The sequence below is a fragment of the Molothrus aeneus genome, chromosome 5 (assembly GCF_037042795.1).
Source record: "Molothrus aeneus isolate 106 chromosome 5, BPBGC_Maene_1.0, whole genome shotgun sequence".
NCBI lineage: Eukaryota > Metazoa > Chordata > Aves > Passeriformes > Icteridae > Molothrus > Molothrus aeneus.
Genome location: NC_089650.1, coordinates 24,865,184 through 24,891,893, shown reverse-complemented (window position 1 = coordinate 24,891,893; position 26,710 = coordinate 24,865,184). Strand labels below are relative to the sequence as shown.

Genomic DNA, 26,710 nt, shown 5'->3' with positions numbered 1-26,710 from the left:
TCACTCTCCTCACAGGTCTTCTACATGTCTCTTTGCCCCTTCAGAGTAGCTGCTGTTTTCTCTGAATATGGGCAAGGCAAAAGGCAGTACGTGCTGGGGCTCAGTTGGAGCCTTCAAATGCTGGTTGATTAGTTGCAGGCCAAACAAATGAGGACAATATTGAGGTCATACTGAAGCTTTTGCATTTATTGGATCATCAGTTGGGTTTTCTTCTCTACATATACTTGATTTTTGTTTAGTAATTTAATTGTTTTTGAAGTTGGATTTGGCTGACATTATTGGGATATGCTATCACAATCACACTAAACAAATTTCCTTCCAAAACCTGACTAATGCTGTAAAATATGACTATTTAGACATACATTAAAAGCTCTCTATTGTCTATTTTGGAATATGAATCATAACTCTCATAAATGTCTTACAGTAACTAGAGAGTAAATGTTAAGGATCTTATTAGACCATATCTAGAAACAGAAAGAAATTATATTAGCTTTGCACTTTCAGAAAAAAAATCTTGGGAAACTACTATTTGTTATTAAGATAGCGTAAGTATTGGTTTTAGTGGTGTTATGAAAATTATAAGGTTCTCATGAAGACTATATGAGAACCTCATTGTAGCATCCATTCAGTTTAAATATGTCTTTTTGGGGGAAAAAAAAGCTGAATAGGTAGGAGCCATTGGTCAAAACAGGCTGACAGTCAAGCACATGCTTGTGTGGAAAAGAACCTATTCACTAAATGAATACTGAGCGAATACAAATTTTCTTTTTTTATGAGGAAGAGACAGTGAACAAGCAAAAACAAGCACAAAAGTGGCACAAGGAGTGACTAGAAGGTTGTTCCTCTGAAAACACACCAAAAACTTACTTTAGCAAAGAAATTAAATTAGAGGGTTTAATTAAGAACCAAAAAATTGTTTTCTCTTATTTTGAAGAGGGAAACATAGGTTTGGATGCATTCTTCATAAGTGAAAGTAATTTAAACAATCAAAGCAAACTTTTAAAAGCTGATAATACTGCTTCAAGAAATATTAAAATGAAATAGCATTTATCATAATAATATAACCTAGTATTCTTAAAAATTATTCTATAAGTGAAATTAACTGTGAATTAGATAATACTAGGTTTGAATTGGTTTCAAAATTGAGAATTGATATGAATGCTACAAAAAATAGGAGGAATTACAGAACGAATTCTAGTTTCATTAGCTTGGATGTGGCTATGAACTATATGGTGCCTTTAAAAGACAACATTATTAGCTAATAATATCCTGTATTAGTGTAACTGTACATACATTGCTTTGTGCCTAAGCCCTGGAAAGCTCCTCAAGAAACAATATTATTACCTCTCACATTCAAGCACTGAAGAACAGAATTATTGCCAGACTCTGAAATTAGAAGTAGAGCTGATCAAATGGTACTAAAATTTTCTGGATTTATTTGATTTTCACTTCTGCTTTTCTTCCTATAAAAAAGGAGGAAGTACTTCTCTTTCACAAGATGAGACCTGTGACATGCCTGAAATACTGATGGTAATGTTGAAATTATCTTCATTGATATATTGATTTTGAATAGAATAAGAATACTTCTGCTTGAAGCTTCTCATATGATTTTGTATTAAGTTTTACAAAGATGAAATATTTCATGCAATCCTACTAGTGCAGAGGAAAAAAAGCAAAGATATTTTTTTCAAATTAAATGAAATCAGAAAATTTTCCCTGAGTCTTTTTTATCAATCCTTTTTTTGGAAGGGGTTGTATTTGAAAGTTTTTTTTACAGCACAAGCACAGTGATTTCCACTGCATACCTTTTTTAATGCCAGTCTGTAGTACCAGCCTTAAATGGTTTAATGACAGATTTCATTAAGGTAGTAGAAATTTTAGTCATTGCTTAATTTAGGAAAATATTTTGGGTTGTGTTTTTGCTTCCCTCTTTTTGTAAGGATCACGTGGAATAGATGAAACATCCTGAGTGTCCTTGCTTTGTTCAGCGCTTCGCAGAATTTTCCAATTAAATGACTCACTAAAGCATATTAAGGACAAATGATGTGTTTGCCTGAGGATTCAGGAGTGTTGTCAGTCATATGTCTTAATACTTACACACATGGACAGTGTTTAGTTCAGTGACAGTCTACTTAAAGGTGGTGTTTCTTGAAAAAACTGTTTTCTTAGTAGTGTTGAATGGACTATTGAAAAACTGCAACTGCTATTATTTCAAATTAATTTGTTAAGTTCAGTTTCACTCTGCTATAAGCTAATTCTGCATAATTTTTTTTTTTTGAGCTGAAGGGAAATCAGTCCCACTTGAAATTTAAAATATTAATATTAGTACATGAAAGTATGGGGAGAGAGTACCTGTGTAAAGATTGTCTGACAGTTTTAAACTTCAACAGCTAAAAAGAAAAACACATTACTTTCGTAATCTATATTATAGTTTTTAATGTTATCTAAGGAAGTGTGTTTATATGGGTTTTCATTTCAGAAAACGCCTACAGAACAATTACAAATTGCTTATGAAGTTCTTGAAAAAGCAATGAATGACATGAACACATCTCGGTTAATGACCATTTTACCAGATGGAAAGTCAATATTTGACAGCTGCTGTACAAAGGTAAAGTTTACAGAAAGCTACACTGCACAAAATCTGTCAGTAATATATTGTATTTTGATGGCAAAACCCTCATATTTTCTTCATACTTAGAAATCTTAGCACTATCAAATGTACCTCATCTTCCTGGCCCATGTAAGAAGAGAATAGAAAAAATATATCTGTGTATTATTGTTGTGGTTTAACCCCAGCTGGCACCTGAGCCCCTCACAGTGTCCTGGGGAAAAAGTAAAAGCCAGAAAACTCATGGGTTGAAATAAGGCCAGTTTAATGGAGAAAGCAAGACAAGGAATTAATTCACCACTTCCCACAGGCAGGCAGGAGTTGAGCCAGCTCCAGGAGTCCCCATCACCTGTAGCTTGGGTGCCTAGGAAGACAAATGCTATCACTCGAACTTCTGCCCCATCCTCCTTCCCTGAGGTTCATGTGCTGCCTGTGCTGTTGTAGGGGCTAGAACATCCCTTTGATCAGCAGGATCACTGCCCTGGTTGTGCCTCCTCAGCCTCCTCTCTGGTGGGGTGGTGTGAGAAGCAGTGCTGTCACAGCCTTGGTGCTGTGTGAGCACTGCTCATCAGTAATGAGGACATCCCTGATGCTATCAACACTATTTCCAGTGCTATTTCCAAACCACTGCTCCATACCAACTACTATAAAGAAAACTTAACTCTGCCTAAGCCAAAGCCAGGACAAGTTCAAAGGGCACTTTTCTCTTTCAATAATAAACTATGAACTCCTTTAGGCTTTCTTCATAATTTTCTTTTGAAATAATGATAATAAATTGATTTCTTAATAAGATCAGAAATCCTTTTCATATTTATTGCTTGCAACTGTTTATCATTAAAATATATTTTTGTTCTTGATGTGAGCCCAGATCTTCTAAGTATTTTCATTCAATATGATATTTGTTCTATGGATTAGTAAAACAGTAAAAGTTTTTGTTGTTATCTTATTGCAAAAGTCCCATACCGTCTCAGTGAGTTCTCCTAGGCAGCTCCTTGCAGCACTGACTCCTTCTCAGACAACAAACTCCAACTCTCTCCTCACTCAGCTAACCCACTCTTTTATAGCACTGATCATTATTGGACACAGCTATGGCCTATTAAAGGCAGGCCTGTTCCTAATCTCTGGTGATTAGTATAGCTGCAACTCCTCAGGGGTGAGATTGCCTTCTGCACTATTCACTTAAATTCTATCCCTCCTCAAGTTTTACACTTTTGTCTTTATTATTGATCCAGTTTACTACTGATTCTCAGATTTTGTCTAGTTCTCTTTGTCCATTTTCTGTGCTCTCTCTCTCGCTAGTTACTCTCCTTTCCATGCTTTCTTGATTGACTGCATATTATACAAATATGACAAATTTCAGCGTTTGTCAGTTTATTGAAATAATATCAGTATGAAGAAAAATGTAGTAAGCTAAGTAGTGAAAGTTTGTATTTGCTTAATTGCTACTTCCTATTTATTAGGTGGGCTCAAATGATCAGAATTTGAGTTCTGTTTTGGGATGTGGTGATGATAAAACAGGAACAGATAATGGTTTTGTGACAGATTTACACTTGGAGCTCATTCAGGCCCAACATCGAGTAGCTGTGAAACTTCTTAAAATTACACAAGGTAGGCTTCAGTAAAGTTAAATAATCTTCATAACTTGATTAGAATATTTTTAGCTAATATATTCTGTAGTACTAAGAAATAAAGGAGTATCTGCTTTCTGGAGAGGAGCTGATGTTGTTTGGGTAGTTTGTATGCTACATATAGACAGAAATAATGTATTAAATTTGCAGAATTTAGATTTACATTATACTAGTCTACAACTTCTACTCAACCAATGGGAGTTAAACTTTGCTGCAACTAATAGATTTCATTGCTAGACAGTAGGTTGTTGTATTTTAGTTATAATATTAAATTTTACAGTGCCCGTAAAGAAAAATGTTCTGCAGATATTTTTCTGTCATGCTAATTTTCTCTCTAGAGAATGACTTGAATATTTTATTCAGTTCTATTTGTAATTTGAACTTCTACTCCTGTGAAGTTGTCTCTGTATGTCAGCAGATACTCCACTCTTGCTAAATGGCTTCTGAAAAAAACTCGGTTTGTTCTTTCATTCTTAGTGTTGTTTTGGTTTTTTTTAAATTAAGACCTAGTATTAGTTTGAAACTGTAGAGCTACACTGTGCCCTTCTCCTTGTGATCAAACAAACCTCTATTTTTCTGTGGTGTTAATATAACTACTAAAGATGTTAGGCAGGAGGGTGGAATATTTTTAGTGGCTTGATCTGTGCAAGAAATTCTACTTGCACAGTGAGAATGTGAGATGGAGCAGAGCATTGCTGTAAGACTCCATATTAACATCTCACTCAATTTTTTGCAATAGCACTATCAAAATAACTCAGTATTTCCTTCCCACACAGGTGCTCAAGTTGTTCACAGAAGTCCTAAGTCTAGTAAATCTCAGGAGAAGAATATTGAAGATTTCCAATATTTATCAGGTAAGACATTACTTAAGATTTTAGAAGTATAATAAATTATTGCCACGGTTTTATAAATGTCTTAAAATATCTGTTTTCTAGAGGAACTTATAATGAAAAAAATTAAAAGGAATAAGCTATCCAGAGCAATCTTTTTGATGCAAAAGGCTGCACAGAAGTTTCCTGAAGACTTAACTACTGCTTCCCAAAGGCAGCTACTGGAGGTAATAAGAAAAAGGTTATGATAGAACTTCTTTACCATTAGCAGAGTTTTTAATGTTCTGTGTAAGTAAGACACATAATACCACTTCTTATAAAAACAAGAAAAATGGACGGACCTTGAGAGTCATTGTGTGTTTTTAACTTCTATTGTCAGTCTTTTTCCTGAGGAGTTTCAAAGAATAAAGTGACCTTAAAACAAGAAAAGAGCACATCCCCAAATTTTGTGCATACATGCAAATTCCAGGAAACCTGAGAGTAGATAAGATCTTTTCTTCTGTAATGTATCTCCTGGACTTTGCAGTTACAAACCTAGACGTTGCCAAAATGTCATTCAGGTTTCCTTACTGTAACCTTTGATACTGTTCTTTTTCCCAGATCTCCAAGTCTTGGAATACTTTAGCTGGTGATGACATGGACTTTATTTTATTCTTTCTGAAAAAACAGTTTAGAATTTGGGATTTTGGAATCTATTGGAACTAAAAGCAGCATCTTCCTCGGTTCATTTCACTCTCTTGAAATACATGAGAGTATTTCCATTGACATTTGTGCCAGCATCTGTCCATGAAAATTACCTGCTCATCAACAAGGCTTGAAATTTCTTTATAGCCTGTTCAACAGATAACAGAACCTGCAAGTTTCACTATATAAAATATAAAAGAGTATTTTAAACAAGGTTACTAGAAGTTGTTTTTCTTTTAAGTGCCACAAATTTGGAAGCATGATAAGTAATACATACATTTATTACATCAGAAGAATGCAAAAACTGGATCAGAAAATGCATACATTAAAAATATCTCTCATATATTTGTAAAATATGTGTTATTTATGAAAATAATATCAGATGTAGTGATATGGTATGCAAATTGTAACTGTAGCCACCAGTGAAGACTTACAAGCATTTCCCAAGAAATATCTGGTTATCCCAAACATTTACCAAGCTCTTACACTGACCTTCACTACCTTTTGCTTCTGTGCACTTTTCACCAAGAAAGATGTAGATAAAAAAATATATCTGCATACAGTTGGAAGAAAATATAAGAATTCATTTTGTCTGTACAAACTTAGCATGATCTCTTCAGATATTTGTTTTATGATGAGATATTTAATTATATGCTCAATTAATTTTCCTGCTTGAGGTGGATGGTGAACACATAATAAGCAGCAAATCCATACTTTTATTTTCATGCTTTTGCTTTTTTGTATTGTAGAGTTTTATATAGAATTGCATCTTCTGGTCTTTTCTCCTGTAATCAGCACAATATGCTACAAATCTGTTTTTGTTATGTAGCAAAATAGGAAGCAGTTTATTTTATTTTGAGAAGCATACAAATAACCATTTCTCATGCAGTAAACAACTGAGTAGATATGGAAGCTTCTGAGTCATATGTGTTTACTCAATTGCATCAAACTGCTTAATGAGCTGCTTGGCATTTTTGTTATTTCTTTCACAGCTGTTTAATTCTTTTTTCCTGTCCTATATGTCTAGTTGGAAATCCAGTTTTTTACAGAATTGGATACACTGGTAGTTCTCATTGGCCAGTTGGAATATTGAATTTATGTGACGAAGTTAGTATCATGGTGCAAGTCTGTGACAAAGTCAGGGATAAAATGTATTTGATCACAGGTCAAGCATTTGGGGTTTTTATGGTGACATTTGGCTTCCTCAACTGCAAGATTATTCTTGCTCATCTTGCAACACTGCCACATTTATTATCTTCCAAGTTCTACAATTACTGAAGTACAGGTCATGCAGCACCCCTCTCAGTCACAACACCATCTTTATTCAAGCTGGGAGCATTTTCACCCTTGCACTAATCAGAAATATATGCTCAGACTAGAATGAGTCCATGATACTTTCAATTAAAAAATATGTCATAGGACTGCTTACCATGGAGAAGTATAGTTTTTAAGGACGCAATGAAGCTTCAAACTGCTGATTGCAAAAGTTGAATGGTTGTGTGAATCCTGTGTGATGGGAAGAGTCACTCTGTATCTTGTTCTTTATCTTAGATCCTTCCTGTAGTGTCTCACTAGGGTGGATGCAACTCTAATCTAAAGGGTGAGAGAATGAGGTGGAGTGGTAGGACTGTGAAAATTATTAGCTGTGCAAAAGGCTCTATGAAATCTGAGTTCCCTGTTTCACTCATTTCACCATAAACCTGAAATCTTTTCAGAATTTTTGGACATGAGATTTCAGGCTTACTCAGTCTGTGATCTGACCCACTATGGTATAGGCTTCTACATTGTTAGGACAGAAACAAGGAACTGTTAAGCTGCAAGATTATAGCAGTGTCACTGAATTACCAGTAACTTGGAATTTTTTTTTCATTTTACCTTTCAGACTCAGCTCAACGTAAGTCCTTGGTCCAGTGCAGGGCACTAAAAGGTGTAAAAAAAATTTCTAGTTGTAGAAATATGTCCTTTCTTGTCTCTACACAAAATGTAATCGTTGTTCATCTTTGTGACTTGGCCTTTTTGGCTTTGATATGCACTGAACAGCTGCCACAAGTAAAGATACAGAAGTACTAAGTTCTTAATATTAGATTGCCAAGTTAAGTTTCTCTTGAACTGGCAGTGACATCAAGGTGAAGAAACCTAACAATTTGCTATTCGGTCAAGTAAGAAATAAGTGTAGCCTTGATCTCCAACCAAATGGCCACATAATCACTGTATTCAGGATGTCCCCACATCTTTGACACCTGACTGTCAGTCAGCTTTCAGCAGTCTACAGTTAACCAAGGGAAAAATGGCTTAGCCCTACTTTTTCTGGACCCACATTCCTTTTTCTTTATTTGTAGACTTTATTTTTTCCCTCTGTTTCTAAAGTACAAAAAATTCATTCCAACTGCTTCTACAGCTCCTCTAGAAATTCCACAGATTAGGTTTCCAGCTCTCTCCTAAATAGGAGTTGATATCTTTTTTGTTTCTTGTTGGAGTTAACCACTGGCTGGTACTAATTGCTTATCAACATTATATGTGATCACAAACTTTTTTCCTATCGGTTCTTCCAAAATTGGATATGCTTTTTTCATAGAATTCTCTAATTATGAAATTAATCTGCATATATAAGCATACACAAAGTACCATTCATCCTCATTTAGGATGTAGGATAATATGAAAAGCTACTGCAAGTTTTCTACATAACAGTGAAATTTTCTATGACAATTTGAAAACAATGTATAAAATTTAAATCTGTCTGATTTGTTATTTTCTAATTGTTTCCTCTTTTGTTTTCATTTCAATCATAGGAAGCACTAACTTTAATTGAGCAAGTTGAAGCTGAACAAAATGCATTGTATCGCAGTCTCAAAGAATCTATGAGCAGCAAGAAAAAAAGCAGGACTCCTCCTCCTCCTCTGTTACTTTCTAGATCACATTGCTCCATGACATTTAAACCAGCCCCGTTTGATTCAGATATTCAGGTAATCTTTTTCATGATGACTGCATAAGAAATAGCTAAATCATACACAAGAGAAAAAGTTGTTTCAACAGTGCTATACCAACACATTTTTCTTTGTTCCTGAGAGGATTATGTTATTCTGACTTAAGTATCCCTTTTTTTTTTCCTCTGTGAGTCAGTTTTCCTCTGTGACTCACTGTTTTGATCTTCACATTTGCATGACACTTTCTTAATCTCGTGCATTATGTCCCTTGGTGCTTCTGTTGTCTAATACTTACTTATTCCACTTATCAAAAGCAAATTTTCTTGCTTAGGGGTTGACATACTCCTAGTTACCCTCTGAAGAGAGACAAGACTGTTGCATCATGTGATGCAAAAATCTCTGTTAATGAAGTGTTGAAGTGACTCAGTTCAGCTGGAAATAATCCACTTTCTGTCGAACATGTGCTGTCACAGGACTATGTGGATCATAGGGGATATTAGGAGAGGTCTCTTGTTCAACCTTCTGCACAAAGAAGGGTTGACTGTGAAACTAAAACACTTTGCTCAGAGCTTTGTGCCATCAGTTCTCAAAACTTCCAAGAATGGAGACAGCTTCTCTGGAAAGTGTATTCCAAAAGGGCAACATGTTCATAGAAAACTTTTTCCTTATGTACAGTTGGAGTCTCCCTTGCTTCAATTTAGATCTTTTGTTTTTCCTTCTCCTACCATGCACTACTGTGAAAAGCAAATGGCATCTACTTCTCTCCCTTCCTTTGCTAATCAAGTAGTTTTATCACAGAGGCCAGTCATGGTGGTCAGCCCTGATTTGCCCTTAGTAAATCCCTTCTGACTATTCTAAATCACCTTATTCTCTCTCCTTCCCTTGTCCAGAAGGGATTCAAACAGGCTGAAGTATGAAAAATTTACTAGCTGCAGTTTTCTTGAGAGAAAAATTTTCATAGTGATTTTGCAAGCTTCTTAAAAATAATGATGTGTATATACCCAGTAGAAGCTCAAATCTTAATAATAGTGGTAAGAATATTTCTGTAAACAGTTTTTTCATAACCTGCAGTTTTATTGCAGTTGTATCAGTAAATTTCAAACAGTTTAAATCGGGAAAAGTTTATAATTTCTGTCCTTACTGAATCTAAAATAAAATTTTAAAAACCCAAACTTAAATTTTGGTAGTTCATTTGTTTTAGTGTGTGTTCCAACGTAATGTTTTTTGATACAGGAGGGTGAATGCAGCATCTTGGGCCACTAGATGGCGAAGTGTGATTATTATTCTTGTAATTTGAGCCCTGGTAGTCTAGAAGACTTTTTTTTTCTAAAGTTAACACAGAGTTGTTGACCAGACAGGAAAGGTATTTTTTTAATGTAGAAGTTATTAACTGAATGCTTAATATTTGGTTTCTTAGGATAAATGTGTGCCTCAGATTTAATTCGACATACATAGTTTCTGTACTAGGAGTCAAAATACCTGTGAGATTTTCAGATCATAAGGCTCATTTGCTGAAAATAGTCTCTTCCATGTCAATAACACCTTGTGAAAAACAGTCAATAGGGAAACACCAACAAATGTCATCATTTAGACTTCTGTAAGGCCTTTGGTAGAGTCCCACATGACATGGCTGATCTCCAGACAGAAGAGACATGGATTTGATGGGTGAATCATTATTCAGTGGATAAGGAATTGGCTGGATGGACACAGCCAGAGTTGTAGTCCATGGCTCAATGTCCAGGCAGAGGATGGTGCTGAGTGGGGTCCCTCAGAGCTCACTCTTGGGACCGATGCTCTTCAGTACCTTCATTGATGACTGGCAGTGAGGTCAAGTGCAGCCTCAGTAGGGTTGCTGACAGGAAGCTGAGCTCTGCAACTGACACAACAGAAGGAAGGGATATCATACCTGCATCACTTTTGCCTGATTTTAAGGATCTGTCCTCAAGTAGTTTGCTAAATCGGAACCCAATGCCAACTTTAGAAGAATACCATTGCAGGGATAATAATGGATCAAGGATGAATAATGGGATCTAGGTGACTTTAAATCTGTGACCTGTAGAGTCTGTGCTTTGGGATAGCTTTGAGGAAGAGGGTAACTCAAGGTAGGGTTAGGACAATGGAGAATCATCTGTTTTTATTGCCACTAGTATATCTAGTTTTCCAGCTAAATAAATTAATTGATATTTTTAGTGCAGTTAGACTATGCTTTTTTATAACTAAGCAGAGTTTTTTTGCAGAGACTGTTTTCACAAAATTGTACATTCTACATTAGGCAAAATTTGGAAATAACTGTGCATCAATTAATTTTGTTCTCATTTTCTTCCAAGGTTTCATGGTACTGTATTTTGGGCTGTGTAGCAGGAGGAAGTAATACGAAAGTAAGGTTAAATAATAATAAACTTCAAAATTCAGGAGAACAGGTAAGAGAGGTAAAACTTGTTTAGTTAATTCTCTCTTCCTGTTAAAAAATCCAACTCTCTAAATCTTTCTATCTGACGCATTTTTAAAAATCACGTAACTGGCTAAGCCTTTGACAAACTCTTCTATCTTTACACCAAAAAACTTCCAGGAATCTTTTTTGAATAAGAAAATAAATTACTCAAAAAAGCTTCAAGATTTAAGCAAATCTGTACCTTGTTTTAACTGTTTATTTGGGTGATATCTAAGAAATGTAAAAGTAAAAGGAAGTATATGAAGTATTTTTAGAGTGTGCTTCAGACACTACTCTTTCCAGGAACTCAGAAAAAGAAATTCTAAACAGATAAAAATTCATTCTTCTTCTTAATTGTGTAACTTCTATCAGCTATTTCTTCTAAACAAGACATTGCCTTACTTAATGCTGGCAGCATAGTAATATAACTTTTTCAATTACCTTCACATTCAGACACAGTTTATTTCTAGGTTCATGCTCTTTCCCTTTCATTCTGTGAACACGTGGTGTGGTGAATCATCCCACACATCTTTAACTACTTATGACTGATCATGTTGACTGTCTTGGTACTTCTACATTATTTGTTCATTACAATTTGACCTTTACTTTTTTGGATTTTTTTCTTTGTTTTTTGGTTGGTTTGGTTTTGCATTTTCAGGTAGGTTTTTTTTCCATTGTTTCACATTCTGCACAGACTGAGAAAGTTCTAGTTTTCATTCACTCATGCCTGCTATTGCATTGTCCTCATTTATGACAACAAGGAAGCATCCAAATACTGTGCATTTTGTAATTTAAGAAAGGAGCAAGAAAGCTTCAACATCTCCTCTTCAGCTTCTGTAGTGTAACACCTCATTGATCACCTCAGTGATCATTTTTGTACCTGGAAATCTTTATTAAGTGTTCTGTTCTTTGCAGGGCAAAAGAATTCCCTTGTGCTTTGTGACAGAAGAATGATATCAACATCTTGTGCCTGATGTTTCAGGCTTTCCTGGCTTTGTAAGCAAGCTCTATAGTAACACTGGTAGACTTGTGTTTGGTGATGGAGAGGGAATCTGTGCCCTTAGTTCCCCTGGCTCCTCTCCTTAAAGGAAAGTGTATGAGAAGAGGAGGTGTGTGTAGGTGCTGGCAGTAGAGGCTTTGATGTTATTCCTGCTACTCTGTCATGAAATCCACAAAACCTAGCTTCCTGTGATGTTTAGCAAGTTAGTTTCAATATTCCATCCCCTATCAGGTGAATTAAGTGTTTGACAGGTGGCTTTCACCCCACTGCCAGCTGTTTTTTCTGTGAATTTGCTGCAGTCCATCCAAGCCACTGACCATCTTAGCTCTGATAGGCACTGGATTCACACAGACCTGAGGTTAACCATACACCTCTGCAATGGGACTTCTGTTTGCTTTAGGATATGCTTTTGCAAAATGCTGATCTGCAGACAAAGCCTCTATCTGCTGACTTCAATAAAAAAGTTTAAAGTTTCTGAGGGTAGAATGATCTATCAACTTATCATAAAGGGATGTTGCAGACTGTTGTACACTTATTTCTGGTTTGCTGGTTCAGGATTCAGCCCCAGCATCCTGAAGGGATTTCTGTTGTTCAGAGGTGTCCTTATGAAGGACGGACTGTTTGAATAAGAGCGTTGTGTTGTTGCTGTGTTATGATGATCTCAATTCTCCTATTATCATTCCATTGCTGGCACTTGTTTCTTGTTTCAAGACACTTCCTTGTGTAAGTCACCTTGATCACAGAGAGGAAGGTGGAAAATGCTCTTTGGAGTGAGCCATGATGTTAAAGTGCAGGTATACAATTACTTGAAGGAAAAATGACGATCTTGAAAGTATGTTGTTTCCTTCACAGTCTCCTAAGTGCTGTTAGTGGTGCTGAAAAGAGCCAGAGATATCTCTGCCTCTATCTGATACAAGAAGGTGGCATGTGTGAAGGAGAACAGTGTGGTCTTCATCACAGCTCAGGGACAGAGTGTTTCAGCTCAGTGACTGCAAACATGGGCAGTCACTGTGTGAATGTTCAAATGGACACAAGTATCTTAGAAAAAACATCAGTTCCTGGTACTTAACTGTTGTCTTAAGTTATGTGCTCTGTGCTCTGTATACACATCAGCATTCCAGAAAAAACTGATCCTTTTTTTCACCTATAATTTTATTGTTTTCTCATCGTTTTCAAGAATTTAATACAAGAATCTAGTACATTACCTGCTATTAATCTGGATTGTACTTTGGTTGTATCCAGGACCATTAAATAGTTTGTTTAATAATTAAAGTTTAGAATTTGAGATTTGTTTTTGGTATGTACAGTGAGTCTAACTAGAAAAATATTTTTATTGGTAGATACTGGCAGATGGGAAAATTCTCTTAGAAGTCCAAGGGTTAGATGCCAATGAGAAATACATATTTGCTGTGGCAGCATATTCTTCAGATGGAAAACTTATTGGGGATGCCATTGGGCAAATGACTAAGCCAATCCTTGCCTATCCACCGCTTTCTGCTACTACTGTTCGAGCATATCTAACTCAGGTAGGGTTAGAATATGGTAATGAACACCTACTTTCATTTTGTTGTAATTATTTGTTTTCAGTGGTTGTTCTAAAACTGCATCTGGTAACAGCTTGAGACCTTCTTGACGAAAGCTTGATAAGCACAAATCACAATTTTAACATAAAAATAGTATAGCTAAGTAAGTTCATTCTTAATTCAAAATTATTAAAAATGTCAGGTTAAGTGGAAAGGACTCAGTTTTCTTACCCATCTCTGTTTTACAGTCTGCATTTAACTTTTTTCTTTTTTTTTTTTTAATTTTTTTTTTTTATTTTTGTGGTTGAGACTAAGTACTAGAAATCATCTTGTTAGCCATTATGGAATAAAAATGTTATTGAACTTAGCAGATATCATAGCCAACCATTTTCATATTGAAATTAGTTTTGTAGTATCTTGTGAAAGACCACAAAGGTTGGCAGATAATTATAATTTTGTGTTCTTACAAAAGGATATTTAAAACAGATTGTGACACAGAGAAAAATGAAATTGTCTAGCCCCATAGATAGATCATGGGGAACAGTTAAAGCTTTCCCAAAATATTCCAGTCTAAGATGTATCCATGTGAATTTATGCCTATTTATTTGACTTAGTTTACATCCTGTTATTCAGAGCAGAAGGGCATTCTGCAGTATTAGCAAAAGAAAAGTGAACCTAGATGAATTTATATGCCTTCAAGAACTGCAGCACAATACCTGTAAAGTTTTCCACACAGGACTGTTAGAGCATTTGTCAGCAGTCAAAGAACCCCTCTGCTTTCTCTGATGCTGAATCTGAACCACACTAATAATAGTCAAATCCAATTATTGCTGCATGTATTTTATTCAACTGTGTTGGGATATTCTTAGAGAAATTGTAAATTTACAATTTAAAATGTTATGGGGTTTTGAAACCTTATTGATCCTGTAATTTTGTCTGGCTTGGTTATTCCATGAGCATGTCAACTCACTGTTTGTTTTTTTTTTTTTGTAGGTAGCCTATCAGATGGGCAACTTCAGATTAGCCAGAGCAGTATTTTCACCAATGTGGGATTACTTTGTTTCAGAGTCTTTTCCACGGCCTCCCAATGCAGCTGTAATTTCTGCAAGTAGTCATTTCACTATATCTGAAAAAAGGTAATTGGTAAAACAAAATTAAAATAGTAATTAATTATTTATCTTTTTTTAAAATTATAGATGTGCACATTTCGTTTAGAAGAGTTTCAAGTTGTGGAATTTTGTTCAGGCTTGTGATGTGAAAAATGTTCTGGAAAAAAGGTTTATAATTAGCAGAGGATTTTGGTTATTTATGGCACTGCTAACATTTACACACCTAATTCTTTGTAATGGCTGTTTTCTTGAGATAATTGTGAAACATTTCCAAAGTGGGTACTAGTTTTGTGTGATGCATTTTCACACGCAAAATGTATCATATGCGCTGGGTGCTTGACTTTCCAATTAAGAGAGCAATAGATCTCACAAATTGTGAACAATATGTCAAGAACCCCAACCAAAACAGGTAAATTGTTGCTAATTTTGTTTTGGGATAGCTATATAATGTGTCAATAATCTTTGCATATGCTACAGGTCTTTAGAGATATTTAAAATGAACTATTTTATGAAAAAATTTCAAATGATCAACATAATTATAGAAGTTTTTCATCACCCAGCTAGAAATTTTGTGGTTACATTTACTGAAGTTCAATAGATCTGGGTTCAGAAATACATCAAAACTGAATTTATTCCCAGATAAAAGATATTTTTCTGCAGTAATAGATGTGAAAAATTATAAGAAAATTAGTTTTATATGTAAGTCAGCTATTTATGATTTGATAATGAATTAACATCCAGTATAGCTGAATACAAATAATCAGCTTCAGTGTCTGCCCTTCAAGTGCCACCACATGTCTGATACCAGGCATACAAATGCACCAAGGGTCTTGATGTTACATGCTATAGCCATAGTAGCACTTGGTATTTACAGTCTGTGGGCTGCATTGATGCTGCCAGAAAATCAGTATATATTTTATTTCATGACTGTGTGGGTTTTTTTTACTCTATCCCTGGCCAGGCAACAAAGCAGGAATAGTCATTGTGCTGTTGTCTGCATTTTTTTTTGTCATTACTATTTTTTCGTAAGTAATTTTTTAACACATCCAGCTCTAGAGATAACATTGTAATAAGTCTATTTTCAGATAAATCAGATGAAGACAGAACATTTTAAGCAGCTGTGCAAAGCAGTTCTGGGAGTTTTTATTTTCTGGCCAAGCCCCCCACTCCCCTTTTTTTTTTTTTTTTTATTAACATGGAAGATTCTCATTGCTGCGGTATCAGGCAGTTTCAGGTTTACTGAGCAGTAGGTAAGAAATAGGACTCGCTAAAGGGACAGCAGAGGGAGCCTGAAGGAAAGGAAACCTGTTTTTCCAGCTAGAAGCCCTGGTGGTGGTATCTTGGTATTGTCAAGTGAGTGAATGTGTCTATTTGATCTTACTTCTCCAGTTTCAGTCTCTTTCAGGAAATACAATCGAGGAGAAGAAGGAATTTATTTCTTTTACTCCAAAATCATAGGATTTTTCCTGTAGCAAAAATATTAAAAAATACGGCAAGTGCAAATGCTCCTCTGTCCCCAGGGAAGGGGGAAAAAAAAAACCAACCAAAAAATATTTTGACAGAAAAGCAGGCAAAAGAGAAGAGATTCTTTTGAGACTTGTAATACAAGACATAAGTGCTGAAAAGGAGTCTGTTAGTAATACTTAGCAATGGACTTCACAACTGTGTGTGTGTCATTGTCAGAATACAGAAGAACAATGTATAAAAGGAGACGGTGAAGACAAATAAGCTGTAGCATCTGAAGCTTTCAGACAGTTCAAAATTAGTTTCACTGGATTAGATGATGCAAATAAGGAAAAATTGTCTTAGATTAGTAGAAAGTGAATAGCAATTTCAAAAGAAGTAATATTTTTATTTATTTAGGTTTTAATTTAGAAGTTTTAAGCGAATTTTTCAGCTTTATATGTAGGTCTTATTTCTAGAAGAAGTTATAGTAATCTATTTTGTCCATAATTTTAAAACTAAAGACTTCGTTTTATTATAATGCAGTGTCAGACACGCAAGATCTGAATGATAATTAACGTGCTTTTACTCTTCTTTTGCTTTTGTGTTTGGTAGGTTACATTTTGAAGCTGTATCTCAGACTTCTCCTATTACCTTGCACCTCTTTTTGAGGAATATATTTGCTGTTTCTGACATTAATGTCATGGAAGGAGCACTCTTCTGTGATTCCATCTGTTCCAATGAGATATTTTATAAGGAGCAAGTAGGTGTGGTTTAAAATAATATACTGGATTTGATTTTACTTTTTCATCAGCTTTATTTCATCATTGTAAGATAAATGTGACAATCAACTAATCCTATTTACAGAATTCTCCATTTTCTGTGGGTTACATGGCCTTTTTTTCTGAAGTATTTCAGAAGCTGTTGATTATTTACATCCTGCTGGAATGATGGTTTCTGAATCAGTTATTGCCTAACCAAAGCACACTGATTGCTACTGAGGAAGGATTTTTCTTGACTTCAGTGGTGGTAGACTATATAAGAAAGAAGTATAGTAAATGTTATTTTTGTCCCCCTTGAATCTTTTAAATTTTCAACATTTGTGCTATGTAATACATGTTTTTTAATTAAGATGTGACTTCTCACAGGGTTTCATGGTTTTAATATAGTAATATTTTATTTCAGTGTTTTTTATAGTATAATGGCATGTTAATGACAAAAAACACCCTTTCTTTTTTATTTGGATAGTCAAATTTGCCTCCTGTTTTATTGCATTCCTATTTTATTTATTTCTTTGCTGAAGTACTTGTAAAAAATGTGAGCAGTTGATTACTCTGTGACTTTACAAGATAAACTCTCACTTGCAAGGACTGCAACAGATAACTTGAAGGGAAGGGAGGGATTTATCCTTCCCTTACTGATTCTGAGAGCCTAGCATGTGAAATTTCCACTGCACATAGTTTGAGGTTATTAATCAGCCTCAATTTGTAAATTATATGGGCAAACTCAGAGGGCACAATTAGATCAAGAGCAATCATTTCCTTTAGTATCAGGAATAATGTGTTTTTTAATGTACTTCTAACAGGTGTGAATTTAAATTCCTTCTTAAACTTTCATCTTACTTGCTGCTTATCCTGCTTTTTAAACTGCAGTAACATCTGTCTTCTTCCACTCTCAAATGGTTTAACAACAGAATGAATATTTAAATCAAAATGTGTTTTTCTTTTACAGGTAGCTAGATTAGCAGAATGTGAAAGAATGACTGTGGCAATTGAACTTAGCAACTGGTTGAATGATCCAAGTTATGCACTGCAGTCTGTTGTGCAATGTTATGGTCTCCTCGCCCCACTTATTTATCACAAGATTTTTTCAGTGCCAGTAGTTCAGGTGAGAGCATTTTAAGACAAAGCAGCTGTCAGGTCCTGCAGTTATAGTGATTCAAATTAAACTTATAGTAGGCAGTACAGTTGGAGAGCTAAATATCTAGGCTGTGACTTCTTAATAGCTGATGAAAGAAAAGCCTTTTAGAATTTTATTCCTCCCCAATGCATCTAAGTTCCATGTAAGCAGCACACATTCTGCTCTCAGATATGGTGAAGTAACTGCAGAGTATCAATTGTTTCTTTAGGGTGATTGTTGGTATTTTAAACTGTAGCAGAAATTGCAATGTAATTTCTACTTGAATGTTATTTGCAGGCAGCAATTTTGAGGAAAGAACAGCAGCATTTGCCTGTGGTTTCTTTTGTTTGGTTGTGGTTGGTTTGTTGTTTGTTTTTTTTTTTTTTTTTTTAATTCAGAATGTTTGCTTCATATACAGTTTTGTTTTCTTCTAAAAGAAAAGAAAGCTATTCAGTGTTTTGACAATGCAGTCTTTAGTTTTCAAGCATGAGTTCCTTTCCAGAAGCAAGCACCTTCTCTTCAAAAACAGAATACATTTTGTGAAGCAGCAGATGTGGTTTTTAGATTCAGCAAGCATACAGTAGAAAGATGCAAATCTTTTTCCTGTAATTAGGTAGCCTTTTTAGGTAGCAGCAATAAGAGTATGTTGGCTCTGTGAGAAAGGATGAGGTGACCGCACTGCAGGTGAAGCACAGACCAGCAGCATCTGAATTTGGCAGACAGGGAAGGCTGCTGGTAAGAGGATCCAAGGCAGTCCAGGGAATGCGAGGTTATTGGGCTGGCCCAGGGTCCATGCAGGAGAAAAAGTCAGGAGGTGCAGGAATTGAAGCCAGAGGCTGGAGACAAGGCTAAAGCAGAGGCCCAAGGTCCATCCAGGAGAAAGAACTGAAGACCAATGGAGCAATATCACAGCTCAAGCAGGGACTGAAGGCTTGTGCCTGAGCTTGACAGAGGGTATGAGGGGAGGTCTCAAATGAGGATGCTCAGGGAAGGACTGCTGGGACACTTAGGGCCCTGTTAAGTTTTCAGGAGTGATTAGGGAAAAAAAAAATCTATTTGAATACAGGGATAGCTTCTTGCTTAAGGTGCTGTTGGCTGTGGTGTCCTGCTAAAGGTACAGCTAGCCACTGGAAATGGCTCCTCTTTCAGATTTCTTAAGTAAAGTGAAAAATAATTTCCACAAATTATAGCCACAAAAATAATTTCCACCAAAAATAGCCACAAATTCTTTTCATTTCTGATGGACAAAATTGGGGAAAGAAGTATTTTATTTTTACAACATACTGGAAATAATTTTTTTTTTCATTTGAAATCTTTGCCATCTCAATATATTTTCAAACAGTCCTCCAGTAGGATTATGTTATCTCACTGAATTAAACATTCTTGGGTTCTATGTTAGTTAAATCAGTAAAAATATCCATCATGTATCTGTATATTAATATCTGGGATTTTATGTGAACATGTAATTTATTCCAAAAGACTGTGGTTGAAATCTTGACACTGTTCAATTAAACAGAAATTTAATTATTGGCATTTGTACAACTAATGTTTTATCCTATGCATTAGATTTCAAAGTATTTTTAAAGTTCGTCGTGAAATACAGTGGGCTGTACAGAGGTACAAGCTTGAAAGTATGCTCTAGACTCCAATTTTTGTTTTAACCCTTGTATTTACAGATCCTCATTAAATGCTTGGCTGTCCTCCAAGAAATTCCAAGTTCTATTTTGCAAAGGAGACAGGAAGGATGTTATGACAGTATTCAGCATATGATAGCTTGTGCTTCATATCATACAGCAAAGGTATGGTATGAATTTTTGTGCTTACATCTTAATTTGAGATACAGCTCTTGTCATTTAGGGGAAAAAAAAGAGATTTAGTAAGCTGGCCTTCAGAATGATATCTTACAGAACCAGCAATCTTAAATAGTAAAGGCATACAAACATTTATTAGTATCTTTGAATCAGTGCATTTTTGCTACAATGACATTTTGCCTTTTTAGTATTTATTCAGAAAATAGTCTAAAACTATTAGTCCATGTCATTAGATCTACATTTTATATAATTATGTATAATTTTATATTTAAGCCAGTACTATTTTCAGTAAGACATACATGTAATATATGTTTAAAAGTTTATTTATTGCAAAAGCCATATTTGTAGTTTTAATCAGATTAATATATCTGTTTTAGTTGCTAATTAGATACAAGAGACTTTATACTGTTTAGTCATGCATGCTGGCAAAAGTAAAAACACCTTGACTTTCAACCGTAATATAAATCTGTAGATGACATTTATGATTCAGATACTCAATCTGTTTAGTGAGATAAGGAAAAACATGGTACTGGATGTTTTTCCCTCATGTATAGGGAGATGCTGCAGTTAATTACTCACTATTATAAATGTGTGATACTGAAAAAGTCAGCTTTCCTCTAGCTTTGAGGAATCAACTAAGAGCCCATACTGAAGCTGAGCTGTGGCTAAGGATTTGAGAGATTGTCCCATGCTGGTGATTCCTCAGCTTGGTCTTTGTAGGAGCTGAATCTCCATGCTAACCTCACAAGACCAGATCCGTACCAAATAACCCAAAAAATGCTCTGCAAAGCCAGCAGGGCTGTGAGGCCAGGAGCCAAGGGCAGTGCCATGGCTGGCAGAGCAGCACCTGGTATTGAGGTTCAGCCAGGCATCCAGATTATCAGGCAGATTTGTGGTGATGAGGCAGGTCAGATTTGAAGCTGGGAAGTCAGTCCACAGGCGAGGATAAGGCCTGGTGAGGTGGCTAGGGTCAGATAGAGCCCAGCAGGCTGGTCCATCATGATGGAACAGTCTGAGGTCAAGCTCAGAAGTTGGTCCATGAGCCACGTGCCCAGTCTAGTGGATCTATTGTCACACCCAGGCAAGACTTGCACCAGGCTGGAGACCAACATTACTGCCATATAGGAGCCAGCAGGGACTGTAGGCTTAGACTTGAGCTGAGAGGGAGCTCCTGGCCCCATAGGCATAGGCCCCAGGTGAATGCTATCAGAGCCAATAAAGCCTATTAGAAGCCTTGAAACCTTGATTAGGTGTTTGTTTGTTGGATTCCTCAGCTAATTGACTACCACTTATATTGGTGATTTTCTTCCCCTTAGAGATAGCATTTTAACAGGATAGCATACAGAATAGCAAAGAGAATGAGTGAATTGAAAATGCTTCTCATTAAAGCAGGGTATATATTTTTCTTTTGACTTACAGTCAGGTCATGTACAGTGTTTATCCTAAGGTAATCTGTACACTTAGGATCACAAAGGCAAAGATCCTAATGTGAAGTTAGCTTGCACATAGTAGAAGCACTTGGGCCTTTTGAGCTCTATCGAAAGAAGATAAAGCCATTGAAAAACATTTGCTACACTGTTAATTTATAAATTTTGCAATTTAAAAATAAATTTCACCAGTTCTTTCAATACAATTGGGATTTTAAAAAGTGTGCTTGATACCAGAGAGGCAAATAAGGATCATTTAGTTATCCTTTATGTTCTTTGATAGCAGTACTGCCTGAGAACAGGGAGGGTGTCAATCACAGCAATAGATATTTCTGGGTAAATCTTTCTATTCTCTGAGGGATAGGCTAAGCAGAATAGAACACATAGATAACATCTGCAATTCCAATTATTTTACATGTCTACAGTCCTGGGGTTTTTTATTAAAAGAAACTTGCATATTGAGTAATTAATTTATATTTATAATATTCATGCATTTTGACAATTATGAGTAGACAGTAATGAAATATTACATATCATGTAAACAAAAACTTGTATAACAGATTATTCTTTTATAGGTACTACATTCATGGAAAGAGTACGAACTTTCAGCAATTATCATTAACTATGGGAAAAAGTTGTTGATCTCACCAGGAGTTTCACCTGGCCAGTCAGGAGATGTGAAAACTGAAGAAACACGCACTGGCAAAGCAGTAAAAGTAGTTGCTCTGGTTTTTAATTTTTCTTTTCTCTAAATTCTGTATTCTATTATTTTGAAGACTAGATCTATTAATTTTTTTGTTCTAGAATCATAGAATGGTTTATATTGGAAGGGACCTCAAAGATCATCCAGCTCCAACCCCCAGCCTTGGGCAGGGACACCTTCTAGACCGGTTTGCTCAGTGTCCCATTCAGCCCAGTCTCGAACACCTCCAGAGATTGGGAGTCCCCATGCTTGACAAAATATGCTGTGCCAAAAAAGTCATGAACATAATTTCTATTTCATCAGAAAAGAAAAATAATACAATATTGATGAAATTATAAGATATAGATTTAGAAGACTTGTGATCTAAGCTAGATTCCACTATTGACAAGCTGGTTTTAGGTAAGTTAAAGCTAAGCTTTCATAACAAAGTATTCAATATTTCAGAGACGTTCCTCAAGGGCATCCCATTTAGCTGCAATGGCAAAAGCAGCAGAAAATCTAAATTCTCTTGAATCAAGTCTACTCAAACTGACAGAACCAGGTGGGTGTACTGTTGAAACATGTCTTACCTTTGTCTATGGAGTTTTCTATTGCTTGTTTGAAAAAACTACATTTACTGAACAATACTTTTATTTCTTATATCTTCCATGATGACTCAACCAAAGCAATAATGATCTTGGTAATGATCACCTGGTGATGATGTGTGCATTCATATTTTTGTAATTTCCACTGGAACACTCATTTCTTCTTTAAAAGGAATATTCCTTTGTGAACAATTCTGCAAATCTTTATGTTCTTCCAATCTGTTTAAATTGGATTCCATGTTATTTAGGCTTGCTTTATCTTTTTAATTCAGAAAATGCAGTGGCAAAGACCACTGTCAATTTATAGCTTGTCTTAATACCCCACCAATGCTAGTAGTAATGACCACTGCTGGAAATTTTAGTGGAGAAAACTCTCCCTGAAGAAAGTTAACAGAAATTGTTCTTTTTGTGAGGGAATTGCATGCATGCTAGTATTTAACTGCCTTTTAACTAGGGAATGAATAAACATATTTTAAAGTATCTTGGATTCTGGATCAAGCACAATAATTTTCTGGCTAATAATCCTGCCAAAGTTAGATGAATTAACAATTAAGAATTATAAAGAAAATTTAGTTAGAACTTAATCTCAGAGACACCTCTGATTGGTACCTGGGTAGAATGGTAGAGTAGTATAGGTTGGAAGGTATTTATTCTATCCCCCTTCTCAAAACAGGTACAACTACATCAGCTTGCTCTGAGGCTTGTCCAGTCAAGTTTTGAATCTTTCTGAAGAAAGAGATTTCATAACCTTTATGGGCAACCTGTTCTGATAGTTAACCACTCTTATGGTTAGAGAGGTTTTCTTTAGTTGTCTTTGGAATTTTCTGATTTCTGGCTTGTTTCAATTACCTGTTGTGCTGTCAGTGAGGAGAGTCTGTCTCCACATTCTGTATTTCTCCTGTTAGGTAAATATAGATTCCTCTTAGCCTTCTCTTCCTAAGACTGAAGAAACCCAGTTCCCTCAGCCTCTTCATGCACTATAGCTCATTGTCGTCTTGTCTGTCCTTCTCTCAACTTTGCTATGTTGGTATCTTGTACTGCAGTGCCCAAACCCAGGCACAGTAACCTAGATGTGGTCTCACATCTATTTTAGTGCTGAATAGAGGGGACTAGTCATGTCCCCTGACCTGCTGGCCATGCTGTTTCTAGTATAGCCCAGTATGCAGCTGGCCTTTACTGCAAGACCACACTCCTCATGTTCTAGTTATCATCCATCACCTCTGTACATGCATTTCTTCAGAAGAGAAAGTATTCTTGTGAAAAATAGGATAAGGAGTGATGGAAAAATTCCATTAATCTGTGCAATAATCCTTCATTTTTGCTCACATTGATGCCTGCATTCCTGCAGAACAAGTCACATAAGGAAAGAATTCTGTAAGTTAATTGACAATCATGTTGATTAATTAATAGAAAGTTAAATTAATAGATCAGTTAGAAAAAACCCACATTTTCAGTAGCTGGCAAATAATTGATCACTAAAGTCTGCTCTGTTGTTGAAATAGCCTATTTGTCAATAGTTTCAGGATACAAACTGAGAAGAAGCCTTTTGGTGTGGCCATGCAAAGCTTACAGCTGTCCTTACTAATATGTATTAATGGTTTAGGGCAATGTGCACGCCTGTAGGGCATGCTGTTAAAAGCGTTTTGGAAAAAGCCATGTCATAGGAAATCCTTATAATTGGATCAACACTTAGCATTCCATTAATGATAGTCTACAAGAAAAATGGAAAAGAGCTGAATCTACTTCTTTCAAAAGAAGAGAAAACCAAAATATTTCACACGCAGTACAATTTAAATTCTGAAATTTCAAATATTTTCCCATTAAAAAAAATTTGGGACATATTTTTCTTTGTGAAAATGCTTATTTGGAGCAACATATTTTTGAACTTGTCAAATGGGAGAGAGTACTAAGAAAGGGTGTCCTAAAAAGAAAATTTTTAAAAGTCTGCTTTTCCTGCTGGCTGTCCTACTTAGTTGGACATTATTTACATCCAACAGATCTAAACTGCTCTCACTGGAGGTTGTAGCTATTGATCCACAATTACAACTGGTTCCAGAGTGCATTTTTAATCTTGCTTTTTTCAGGGATTTGCTGCATTGATGTTTTTCAACCACAGGACTTGTCTAAGCACAAAATTTGTAGATTATTTTTCTTTATGAAGGAAATATAACAAGCAGTATGTGTAACATTGTTTTGGTGCTTGTTAGCTGGTAATGTTTAATCAGCTGTTGTGTTTAACTGCCAGAAACTTGAATCCAAGTTATTGTCCTATATATTCTGTATACTGTCCATATCTGTGTATTCTATATAAAGTATATTATTTATAGACTATAACTGAATTTCTATTCATCTATTTTTGTAGATATTTAGCTTAAGAAAAAAGAATCCTCTACCTACTTACATTATCCATATGCAGAGCATGAATGTAAGCATTAGTCAATAGCAGTATCATGGGAACAGTTCTTGCTGTATAGCCTTAAATACATTTTTGTCATGTCCTTTCTGCGCATTCTTCTCCACATATGATTTTCATGGCTCTTTATTAGACCTCTGATGAACTCCAGACATCCTCTCTCTGTGCTAGAGAAGGATTTTTTTTTGTCAGTTATAAGTGGAGTTTTTATTGTATGTTCTTCCTGCTTTTCATAATGGATTTCATTTGATTATTGATGCAGGTCCTGGAACACAGCTTACAGGAAAGGAATCTCCTTTGTTACTCTACCCTGTAATTTCATGTTGGCCATCAGACCGTGCTTATCGAGAAGGTAGGGTAGTTGCTGTTTATATTAATTGTAAGGGCTCCTTTACTTCAGAGAGTTGCCAGTTTAGCAATCTCATTCTTGCTTGGAATAAGCTCTTGGGAATGTTAACTTCATTTGGTTCTCAAATATACAAAATCAAGTGAAACATCGCTTATAAAAAGTTCTCACTATAAACACATAGAGAATTGAATGCAACCAATTATTTGGGGTGTTCATGCTAAGTATATAAAATATTAATATTTTAAATTGAATCATGTATGTTTTCTAATAACCTTAGAAACAAGTAAATTTAAAAAATGTGCCAAATTTTTCAAAGATTCTCTTTGTATGGAATGTTCTTTCAAAATTGAGGTACCCCATTTCCACATTAAATTACTTCACTGGAAGAGGAATTCACAGAAATCACTGTCTCTATAATGTTTGTAATTCTAGGAGTGTATTAAATAGAATGAGCTTATGATTCTGGATACCCAATCACAAGAAGCATTTAGCAACTGCCATTGTGTATCCCTGATTTTAGTGTCACTGTGAGTAGTACACAACATGACATAAATAAGTGCTTTGAGGCATACGTAGCTGGAATCCTAGCTGACTTCAGAATTCTTTACAGCATATAAACACCTGTGTTATTTGTTGCTTTATTGCAGTGCTTAAATTCAAAGGCCACACACGTTTCCTTGAGTTCTTCGTTCAACTTTTGCACAAAGTCATGAATGAAGAAAAGTTTCAGAGTGTTCTGGAGTGGGCAGAGAGTGTGGAAAATAACTTGAAAAGGTAGATCTCTGTTACAGTAGTAGTGAAAAACTACTGCTTAGGCTCATGAGAGTCACATTTACAAAAGAAACTCTAAGTTGTACCCCTTAGAAGACCTATTGGGAGTAATTTCCATGACTCCTAGGCTGCAGAAGTTCCATGAACATGGATTACACAGCTGTTATTATGGGGCGCTGGCATAGCTTGGGAAGCTATGATGGGTTAAATCAAAAGCAAACTGATCAGGGCCTACTATAGTGTCAAAAAAAAATCTGTGGGGAAAAGATAAATGGTGCCCAATTGTAGACACTTACCTGAGAAGACCCCATTTTTAAAAAACAACACATCAGTATTTCTAAAATATGAAAGGCAAATAATCAGTGAAAATGAGATATATATTTTACGGAACAGGAATTGTGGTTACAAGAGACCAAAACAGTAGGATGTGAAGAAATTATTTGCAAAATTCTGTAGTGTAATTTGGGTAATGAAGAAAATTTTTGATTTTACTAGGCATTAGGAAGGTAATATAGTTGTTACTCACAAATTCAGATTTCTGTAATAAACCTTGAAAATTAACACTTCCTATTT

The 26,710-nt window shown here is 35.5% G+C and overlaps 1 protein-coding gene across 1 annotated transcript in view; it reads left to right on the top strand.

Annotated features, from left to right (window-relative positions):
• CFAP54 (cilia and flagella associated protein 54) overlaps positions 1-26,710 on the top strand; it is a 103,479-nt gene that overhangs the window by 22,534 nt on the left and 54,235 nt on the right. Inside the window, exons 16-31 of the mRNA XM_066550110.1 lie at positions 1,478-1,530; positions 2,480-2,608; positions 4,069-4,216; positions 5,013-5,090; positions 5,172-5,293; positions 8,540-8,713; positions 11,002-11,094; positions 13,446-13,631; positions 14,622-14,764; positions 16,796-16,943; positions 17,912-18,067; positions 19,756-19,878; positions 21,893-22,033; positions 22,465-22,561; positions 25,280-25,369; positions 26,014-26,140. Of these exons, the coding sequence (XP_066406207.1) occupies positions 1,478-1,530; positions 2,480-2,608; positions 4,069-4,216; positions 5,013-5,090; positions 5,172-5,293; positions 8,540-8,713; positions 11,002-11,094; positions 13,446-13,631; positions 14,622-14,764; positions 16,796-16,943; positions 17,912-18,067; positions 19,756-19,878; positions 21,893-22,033; positions 22,465-22,561; positions 25,280-25,369; positions 26,014-26,140 (2,008 nt within the window). The remainder of the gene's footprint in view (positions 1-1,477; positions 1,531-2,479; positions 2,609-4,068; positions 4,217-5,012; positions 5,091-5,171; positions 5,294-8,539; positions 8,714-11,001; positions 11,095-13,445; positions 13,632-14,621; positions 14,765-16,795; positions 16,944-17,911; positions 18,068-19,755; positions 19,879-21,892; positions 22,034-22,464; positions 22,562-25,279; positions 25,370-26,013; positions 26,141-26,710) is intronic.